This window comes from Sus scrofa, chromosome 7 (genome assembly GCF_000003025.6).
Source record: "Sus scrofa isolate TJ Tabasco breed Duroc chromosome 7, Sscrofa11.1, whole genome shotgun sequence".
NCBI classification, from domain to species: domain Eukaryota; kingdom Metazoa; phylum Chordata; class Mammalia; order Artiodactyla; family Suidae; genus Sus; species Sus scrofa.
Window position 1 is genome coordinate 16,560,425 of NC_010449.5, and position 10,191 is coordinate 16,570,615.

At 43.8% G+C, this 10,191-nt stretch overlaps 1 protein-coding gene across 9 annotated transcripts in view; it reads left to right on the forward strand.

Annotated features, from left to right (window-relative positions):
* CDKAL1 (CDK5 regulatory subunit associated protein 1 like 1) overlaps positions 1–9,219 on the forward strand; it is a 658,999-nt gene extending 649,780 nt beyond the window's left edge. For all 9 annotated transcript variants that reach the window (XM_005665616.2, XM_005665619.3, XM_005665620.3 and 6 more), the window contains one exon: positions 8,648–9,219. In XM_005665616.2, the coding sequence (XP_005665673.1) occupies positions 8,648–8,839 (192 nt within the window). In that variant the 3' untranslated portion in view covers positions 8,840–9,219. The remainder of the gene's footprint in view (positions 1–8,647) is intronic.

Below are 10,191 nucleotides of genomic sequence, written 5' to 3' on the forward strand. Positions count from 1 at the left end.
ATTATGTGCCACAGAGATGCTCCCAGTTGGAGAAATGTCTAAAACAACAGTGGAGCGGGGTACCTTGGCACCTGTAATCCCCTGTATGTCCTGGTCCCTGGTGATGACACAGAGTACCGGGGCGAGGCTGTCTTCAGTCCAAGAAGAAGAGCTGTCATGTGGAATGTGATTGCTGGGCCCTGGCAGCACCTGCAGGTGTCAGGGACAGAAGAACTCATTTAGAAGCTGCCCTGCAAGATGGGAAGACAGGTGGCAATTCTCTTACAGGGATGTCTTTTATTTGAGCAGAACCAGACCAACTGTTCCTCATTAAAGCACATTTTGCAGCATGTTCTAATGCGACAGAACAAGTATGTGTGTATGGGGAGGGGTGCATGTGTATGCAGAGAAAACCCAGTGACGCACCATCCGCAGGTCACATTTACAGCGTCTTGACATGCCTCAGAGCTCCAAGACAGGTAGCTGTGAAATGCCTCTGCCTGACCTAGGCTGGCTTTCCTGTGTAGGGGAACATGCAATAACACCATCATCTCTGTGTAAGGTAGATACAGTCTGTTGGGTAGGAATCTTGATACTAGTAGTCATTTTTATAAATTACAAAGTTTTTCTCATTTCTTTATATTGCATTATGAATGCCTTGCTGATACGTCACTACCAGGCCAGACTTAGTATGACAAATCCAAACCTCTCCTCTGCTTCCCTACTGACACCTACTCTCGGTACCTTGGGCGAGTACTTAAGGTTGGAATAAACTCCTGTTAACTTGTTAACTACTTCGCCGGGAGCCTGAGAGGATTAAAGGAGAGAAGGCAGAGAGAGTAGAGCCCTGCCAGACACGTGGTGAACATTCCAGAAACACTGCTTCTTCCACGGGGTATTTTTACACAGAGCTTATCCTTCTCCTTTCTTGCTGGTTCCTTATGCCTCTGGTTCTGCTGCCATATTACAGGTTTTACAGTTTAGAAATATGTTCAGCAAGAAGGGACCACAGGAGAGGTGGCTGAACAGCATGACTTTCTTCCACTGGAAGGGCAAGTCCATCAGCTCCCGAGAAAAGATTCTTGCAGCTGTATGAAAATATAGAGAATGCAAAGGAACAAGTCGAAACACAGATATCCCTTCAGGAATCGTTGACTGACCACCTTCTAGGCATCCTTGGCTTCAGGTCCAGTTCTTTTGGCTGAAAGAGCTGTCGGAAGGACGATAAGGTTGCTCCCGGAGGCCCGTCTTCTCAGCAGGCAGCTTTCTCAGCACGTCTCCATTAGCTCCGCAGAAGAAAAGGGCCTTGGAGGAGGCCCAGCCCCTTGGCACCTGTCTTCCTCCCCTTCAGCCTCAGGGTTGGTGGTGACGGGTACTGGGAGGCGCCCTGCACCCTGTCCTGATAAAGACGGAGGGCCTGGGCTTCTGCTGGGCCCCTTCCCTGGTGCAGCTGGTTCAGCTCTGCCTGATGCCGAGATGGTCAGAGCCTGGGTGAGCATGCAGGCTCCAAGTGCTGTGCTGAGGGCCGGCCAGCAGGATGCCCAGCCCCACCGGGCGGGCCCCTGACCCTCTCAGCTGTGTGCTGCTGAGAGAGGTTTTCTGAAAGGAGCCCCATCCAGTTCTGAGAAATTGGAAAAAGAGGGGGCAGGTGGCAGATCGTAGGTAGAGGGGGGGGTGGCTGGGTTGAGCCGAGAGCAAGGCCCAAAGGTTTTATGCGAGGTTATGGGATTGCCAGGGACTCGTTTCTTTCCTTTTGAGTTCCCTTGAAAACAGCATTACAACAACATTAGATATGGGAAGAAAAAGCAGATATAAAAATGGCCCGGTGGCACATCTGACTGTTGATTTCCTCTTTATAAATTGTGATAGCCAGGTCTCCTTACATACGGAGAGTTTATATAGGCTGGTTTTAGTAGAGCCATTCCAGAAGGCTCACTCCACAGACTGAGAGTCCAGGGAGGAAGAGGTGCCAACTTCACGGTGGGCATAGCCTCTCGCTCGTGGGTTAGAGCTGCGAGGGCAGCATCCAGGACAGGCCATCATCGTCTCGGCACCATTGCTACGCGCTGTGGGAGGCTCTGGTCTTCTCCATTTTCCAAGCCACACTCCTGGAACGCAATATAATAGTAGCCCTTTATTGAAACCTCCTGTATTCCAGGCACTCTGCCCAGGCTCTGGGCATATTCATGCTAACCATTTCAACAACATCTTAAATTAGATATTGGTATCCTTGCTTCATAGGAGAGGTAGCTAGGCTTGGAGAGCTTAAACTACTTGCCCAAGGTCACACAGCTGATAAACACCTGAACTTAGATTCCATTTCTGGTCTGCCAGAATCTGAAATTCATGCTGTTTATTATACCATGTGCCTCCTGATGGTATGTGGAAGAGACAAAAACAGTTTAAATTGATAAGCCATGTTTGCAAAGCAAATAAAATAGTGACTTTGTAATTTTGCAAAAATAGTATCAGAGTCAGTGTGCATATTCCATTAGGACCATAAAATACTATGGAGTGTGTTCATCGTAAGTGAGTTTTAAATGTTCAGGTCAGTTAATCTACATCTTGTTTAATCCTCGTAACAAGCCTGTGATGTCCATATACTCACGGCATCTCCATTTTCAGGTGATTTTTGTGTCGAGGCAAAGAGAGGATAAATTATTTGTCCAAGACTCTCCAGACGGAGGTGGGATTAGAGCCCAGAGTCCACGCACTTATTGCATCTAGAATTGGTCTCACACGTTCCCCGGGGCCTTAAGTGTGCCTTAAAAGGCCGCTCCCTCCTTTCCCTATTGATACACAAGTAACTGCTGGAGAAGAAGGAAATAATTCAAGATCGGCTATAGTTACCATCCCAGCTGTCTTTATCTTCAACTGATTGAAACCTGATCCCTGGAGTTTCTGAACATCAAAGTTGTTTTTGTTTTGGGTTTGGGGGCACTTTTTTTTTTTTTTTTTTTTCAGCATGTGTGCTTCTACTCTAATAGAGTTACTACTTTAATAGAATTTGATAAGCTGTAGTTTTGAAAATTAGTAGAACATGTTTAAGAATTAGGAAGTACGTATGTTTAGAAATTAATCAAGGGAACAGTGAGATTTACAAGGGAAGAAAACATGTTAATTAAAGTTAGTACTTTCTCAGTTTGTCCTTAGTCTGTGACTGGATCAATACCTAGACCTTTCTGATTAAACCAAGGTCATATCCTGCCTCATTTCAGATTTCTGTTTTGAAAAAGGTATTTCTAAGTGGAATTTGATTTCCTGAGAATTATAAATTTGAGAGTTGATATTTGGTTAGTTTTAATAAACAATAAAATTTCTCATATTTGATACATTATAGTTTGAGGGATACAAGTATATCTTGAATTTCAGGAATTAATAACCTCGATAATGTTTAAGAGGTTTATAGAGAGTCAAGCTTTCTATTTACTTTCCAGAACTATTATTGACTATGCCAAACTTTTCTCTAAAGTCAGTTATATACACTGTTCTACATGAGTGTATGTGTGTGTGTGTTTAAACTTTATCTTTGCTGTTGGTTGTTTATCATCACTTCATCTATAAGCACTTTTTATTTTCATTACATGCTAGAAATGCTACATTACTTTTTATTCCTGAATGCTGCTTCTGACTGTGTGGAAATCTGCAGTAGTTGTGCATTTGCATGTTTGATTGAGCATCTTGGACTTTATGAGAAAGTCCCTGTATTTCCTGTATTTCTAAATTACTTTTCCTTGAATGTCACAGTGGTGGTGACAATTGAAATGTACAAAGCTAGCTGACTACAGATTACTCTGTCATCTGAGAAACTTTTTTTCAATCTTATATTTAAAAATGTATCATCACCGTCCTTTAATCAAGATCGTGCAGTGGTACAAGGGAAGATAATAAAAGAAGCACAGCATGGTAGAGACAGGCTACATTTTCTCTCTCCTGCTCTGTTGTCAAGCTCTCACCTTGATCTTAGGGAGACTGGCAGGTCAGGTGGGCTTCTTGTGGCTGCCACTGCACTTCCCTATGATTCTGTGATGCAGACTTGTTCCCTGGGAACAGGAGAGCGGCTTGGCACCATATGGGTCCGTTAGGTTCAGATGTGTTAAATATTTGAGTGGGGAGGGGAAAATCAGTGCCCAAGGAAGTTGAAGATAGCCACAGATAATCCACTGTGGTAGTTTAATAGGTAACTTAAATTTTGAGCAAAATTTTATGCCAAATGAGTTGGAAGGAGGAAAGGAAGAAATTGTGTGAAACAAAAGTTGAAGTTGAAAGTGGAGGGTCTTTTTCCCAGGCTGAGAGCACAGGTATGTTACCTGTACTGCACCTTTGTGAAGCAGAATATACGACAAACCCAAGCAAATGCTGAAGGCTTTGAGTCTTACCTAGGTCTGCCCAGGCAGCTTGATCCCTGGCCTGGCACCGGTGATCACCAAATGGCAGTTTCTGGAATTGTAGGCACAGAACTAAGGCCCAGCGTTCAGGACTTGGGGTGGGACAAGGGCAGATTTTCCCTGAAGCTACTAAGGCCTATGATTCAATGGAGGGGCCCCTTCCAAGACCCTGTACGTAATTTCATATGTATGTTTTTTAAAGAGAAAGCATTGGGCCTCAGAATTTCTGGATCTGTGAATCTCCTGACGTTATCGGCAGAGTGTGAGTGGGCTCTGGGTATCTATGTTCATGGACACTTCCATATTTCTCTGTAGGGACAGTCTGTAGTCTTCACCAACTTTTTTTTTTTTTTTTTTTTTTTTTTCCCACTGTACAGCAAGGGGGTCAGGTTATCCTTAGATGTATACATTGCAGTTACAGTTTTTTCCCCCACCCTTTCTTCTGTTGCGGCATGAGTATCTAGACATAGTTCTCAATGCTATTCACCATCTGTGACTTAAAAAGTTCAAAGAACTCGGGTCTAGAAGAAATTAATGAACCTTTTAGTTCTGGTCTTGTAAACCCAAGCTTAAGAAATGATGGTTTAATTGCTGGAGACAACAGCTCGTGACTCGTGTACAGCCGTGCCTATTGATTACCAGAGCCATAGGTCAGCATGGTTTTGATCAGTTATGTCTCACCTGGAATACACATCCTCATATCCATCCAGCCATCCAGTCATTCATTTCTAAACACTGAGATGAGGGCTTGCTCTGAACTTGGAGCTGTGCAGGTTCCAAGAACCCAGAGATGAAGTGGTCAGCCTCTCTGCTTTTGAGGGACTCACATACCATCTGTCATTTCAGCTGTGGAAGGACTGTATTCCTTTCCCAGGTTGCCATATCTATATGAGTGCTGGCCATGAGCCCTTGAGACTGGTTTTTTTTGTGTGTGTGTTTGTGGTTTGGGGGTTTTGGTTGTTTTTTTTGTTTTTGTTTTTGTTTTTTCGCCTGTGCCTACAGCACATGGAAGTTCCTGAGCCAGGGATCAAACCCGTGCTACAGCAGTGACCCGAGCTGCTGCAGTGACAACTCCAGAACCTTGGGGCTGGTTTTTTAACCAATCAAAATGAAAGCTTGTCAACATATTCCCAGCTCCAGACTATCATGCAGAAAAAGCCCATTTTACAAGAGAGCAGCTTCCTGGGGCAGGTTTCAGGGCATCACCAAGCTCCAGCCATTGCCTGCTCTGCTGTGGGTTTGATGACTCCACTGTGAGCCTCCTTGTCGAAAGTTCCCAGTGCAGGGACACCAGCAGGTGTCAGCCCAGATACCTGAGGAGCCCAGAGGTAAATAGTCTCTCTCTGTCATTGACAGATTTATCCTTGAGGTCAACAGCACTATTAATTTTGCAATTAGTCTTCGATGGTCAAAGCAAGGATTCTTCCACATCCAGCACATGTAAATATTAGCTGATGGAAGTTGGGTTGTGAAAGTTATTTTCATTTCCCCATTTCTGTTTGTACCTCCATTATCCATGCACCTGAACCCTGGCACCATTGATTCTACCTCAAACGTCTGTTGTTCCCTCCTTTCTGTGCTTCTGCCATTGTCCTAAAACAAGTCCTTATCACCGTCCACCTCATCCATTACCCCAACTTGCCCCTGGATTCGCTACCCCAATCTGCTCCCTCCCCTCAATCCAGCCTGCACACTTCTGCCCAAGTTACCTTCCGTAAGACATACTTCCAGTGCTTCTGCTGTGCCTGGTGAGGCTGCAGGTCCACGCCGAGGCTGCAGCTGTCACCAGAAGATTGTTCAAGAGCATAGAAGGAAAGAATAAGCAAAGCGAAATGGTCCTTCCAAGACATTTTGTGCTTGTGTGGATTTCTGACTTTTCCAAAGTTGTCCCAAGGCTGTACTGCCTCCCAGCCACCCCTCCCTCTGCACTCTTCCTTCCCTCCAGTGTTTTCTTTCCCCACCCCACCTCCATCTCTCACCGTGTTACTCAGGTTTCAACGAGGGAGGCACTGATTCTAAAGCCTGTGCCTACCGTGGAAATGTAATAGCATGGAATTAAAATTACACTTTGAAGCACTAGAACCACCCTGAGAGTGGCCAGGTCCCCCTGTACCCTCCTCCCCTCACCTGCTACGACGCATCAGGGAACAGAGGGCACCGCAAAGGCTTGCAGTCACATCTCCTAGCTCCTCGAGCTCCCTCTACTTAGGGTTTCCCAGCCTTTCCATGTCTGGTACACAGAGAAATGACAGCAGTTATGTGGCACCGCAGGGTAAGTGGAGGGGCTGGGCATGGGGGCTGGATCCCTCTGGCCCCCCAGCCCCTGTCAGGTTCCCCCTGAGGCTGGGAGCAGCCCTCCTGCAACAGTGCCCCAGCTGGGTGTCACTGTCCAAAGGGGTATGTTTGCTGAATATTACCAGCTTCCATGGTTTTTCTCTTTGTCATTCTCCCTTACCTGAGTGGATAGGGTTGTATCCCTAAAGTCAGATACATTCATGATGTGACTCCAGTCTGCAGAAATTCTACCCTTCATGAATTCCGCCTTAATTCTCCCTAAACACTGTCTCTCTTAAATGGTTTGTGTATAATCTGGAAATTCATGGACTTGGATCTGACCCTTTAAGAAAAGGAACTGTAACTTATACCTAACCTGGCCCACTTTGCCTATGGTGGGTGTTTGGATGTGCCTATGCTGAAGAAGTAAGTCATGGCTTCTTACGTCAAACTAAAGAGCTTCTGCACAGCAAAGGAGACCATCAACAAAGGGAAAAGGCACCCAACCGAGTGGTAAAAAATATTTGCAAACGATATATCTGATATCTGGTACAGAGTTGATATCCAAAATATATGCAGAACTCATACAGCTCAATAGCAACAACAACAAAAATAAATCTGATTTTAAAAATAGGCAGACGGGGAGTTCCCAGTGTGGCACCGTGGAAACAAATCCAACAGGATTCGGATTTGATCCCTGGCCTTGCTCAGTGGGTTGGTGATCTGGCATTGCTGTGAGCTGTGGTATAGGCTGCAGATGTGGCTTGGATCCTGCTTTGCTGTGGCTATTGAGTAGGCTGGCAACTGTAGCTCTTAGTCCACCCCTAGCCTGGAAACTTCCATTGCTGTGGGTGTGGTGGCCTTGAAAAGCAAAATAAATAAATAAATAAATAAATGGGCAGAGGATCTAAATAGACAGTTTACCTAAGAAGACTTACAGACGGTGGAGAGGTGCATGCAAAGATGGTCATCATCACTAATCATCAGGGAAATGCAAATTGAAACCACAATGGATGTCACCTCATACCTATTAGAATGGGTATTATCTAAAGAGATGAGAACTAACAAATGTTGGTGGATGTGGAGAAAAACGAACCCTTGTGCATTGTTGGTTGGAATGTAAATTGGTGCGGCTACTATGGAAAACCGTATGGACTTTCTTCAAAAAATTAAAAATAGAACTGCCACATGGTCCAGCAATTCAACTTTTGAGTATTTATCCAAAGGAAACAAAAGCACTAACTCAAAAAGATACATGCACGCCCATGTTCACTGCAGTGTTATTTACAGTAGCCAGGACATGGAAGCAACCTAAGTGTCCATCAGTGGATGAATGGATAAGGAAGATGTGGCACATATATACACATATACACACAATGGAATATTACTCAGTTGTAAAAAAAGAAAGAAAAAAAAGGAGGTCTTGCTATTTGTGACAACATGGATGGACCTTGGGGGCATTATGCTAAGTGAAATAAGTCAGAGAAAGATGTAGAATCTTAAAACAAACAAAACAAAACGAAACAAACCCCTGAATGTATAGATACAGAGAATAGATTGGTGGTTGTCTATCACAGTCCGCGCCGGGGCAGTGGCAATGGCAGTTGGGTGACATGATGGGTGAAGAGAGTCAACAGACAAAAGATACAAACTACCATTTGTAACATAAATACATCTTGGGGATGAAATGTATAGCATGCTGATTTTAGTTAACCATACTGCATTGTATATTTACAAGTTGATTAGAGAATAGATCTCATTACAGGGGGAAAAAAATGTAACTATGTTATAACCAAACTTGTGGTGATCATTTCACAATGTATACAAACATTGAGTCTTTATGTTATATACAATGTTATATTTCGATTATATCTCAATTTAAAAAAATAGCTCTTTTTAGGATCCAATACTTAACTGCTATCACAATAGTGCTTTTTTTTTTTTTTTTTTTTTTTTTTGGTTCTTTAAAATCTTTGATTTTTCTCTCTCCTCCTCTCTCTTTATAGGAATTCAGAAATAGGCTTGGGAATCACCTGAATTCAATATCCCACACCTCGACTGGAACTCAACGAAATGCCGCAAGTTCCAGAATGGCACTGCAACTGCAAAGGCTACACCAAGACTGTGCACTGAGATTGTCGGTGGGCCTGGCTCTGTTGGCTCTTCTGTTTGCTTTTTTGGTCAAGGTCTATAATTAAAACATAACCAACTGAAGCATTTGTGAAGGAGAATAAATATCTAATTAAAATCTTCAAAGAGAAGGAGAGCGACCACATCAATTCTCAAAGGGCAATAATTTATACTGGTCTCTGCTCTTCAGCCACACTCTCTAATGAGGCTACCCCTGTCTCACGTTGTGTTGAGCCCATTGGTTATTTGACCTAAAACCTAACACCAGCTGCCATAGCATATCTTTTCAATTAAGCTCCTTTTGGTCTATTTTTAGCGAGAAATGCAAGTGGTTGCATTTTCTTTAAATCACCAATCTTCAGGTCAGAACCTGTTTGTACAGTGGATCGGGTCACCTCTTCCTTATGTGGGAAGAATTTTCCACTTTCAATAAACACTTTAAAATGTATCTTTCTCTTTATGCTTTGTTTGGGGTCTCGATGCTACAAACATCTTATTTCCCACAGCAGATGTGTTCCTGAAAAGTTTACTTGGAAACCTCTTTTTGGAACACGAGTCCTTTTGGAATGCACCAAGAGAGCCTGTCCATTAAAAGACCCTTGGCGACATCTTGAAAAGCCTGAAAAATCACCCACTTCTTCAGCACCCACAAACTTCCAAGGACTGGATTTGTCTGAAACAAGCTCTGCCTCTTTCCCAACATTTCTGATCGATTATATCAATCGCTTATTTCCACCTGACATTGGTGGCCTTTACTAAGAGAAGTGATTTCTTTCACACTAAAAGGACATGAATAAGTCTCATGACCATGAGAATTTAAATAAGTTATTTGGATTGTACAGTCACAGGGAAATCAGGCCCCCAGTGGTAACCATGGGACAGTTTTCTTTTTTAACCCCTACCCTTCTTCACCTCTTCCCTTCATCTCAAAATGTTCCGACCTCCTATGCTCTTTAAGGAGTCCAGATTAAAATTAAATTATGTCAAAAAAACAAAATACAGAAAACTTTCGTGTTAGGATATTTTTCCCAAACCTGGAATGTGCTTCTAAGAAGAGGTCACATTTAAAATGGCAGGATCTGCACATGCCCTTCTAAGAGCCCCGCAGTGAGACAGCCACTTGGGATCACCTGTATTGCCAGCAGGGAGAGGGAGCAGTGTGGGCAGAGTCCAAGCGGCCTTGCTGGATGCTTTTTGTCTTGAGGTATATGCAGTCATTCCTTTGTTAGTAAACAGAGTGGATTCCAGCATGGTATTCACGTAACAAAAACATAGCAGACGTGGACATACTGCCAAAGGCCTGGAGTCATATCCACTGTGTAGGACACGAGAAGCACCTCACATCTGGTACTGATTGGAGACAGAAAGCTCTTTTTTCCTGGCTCCCTCTCTCTTTTCCTCTCTCCCCTTCGCTGTTTCT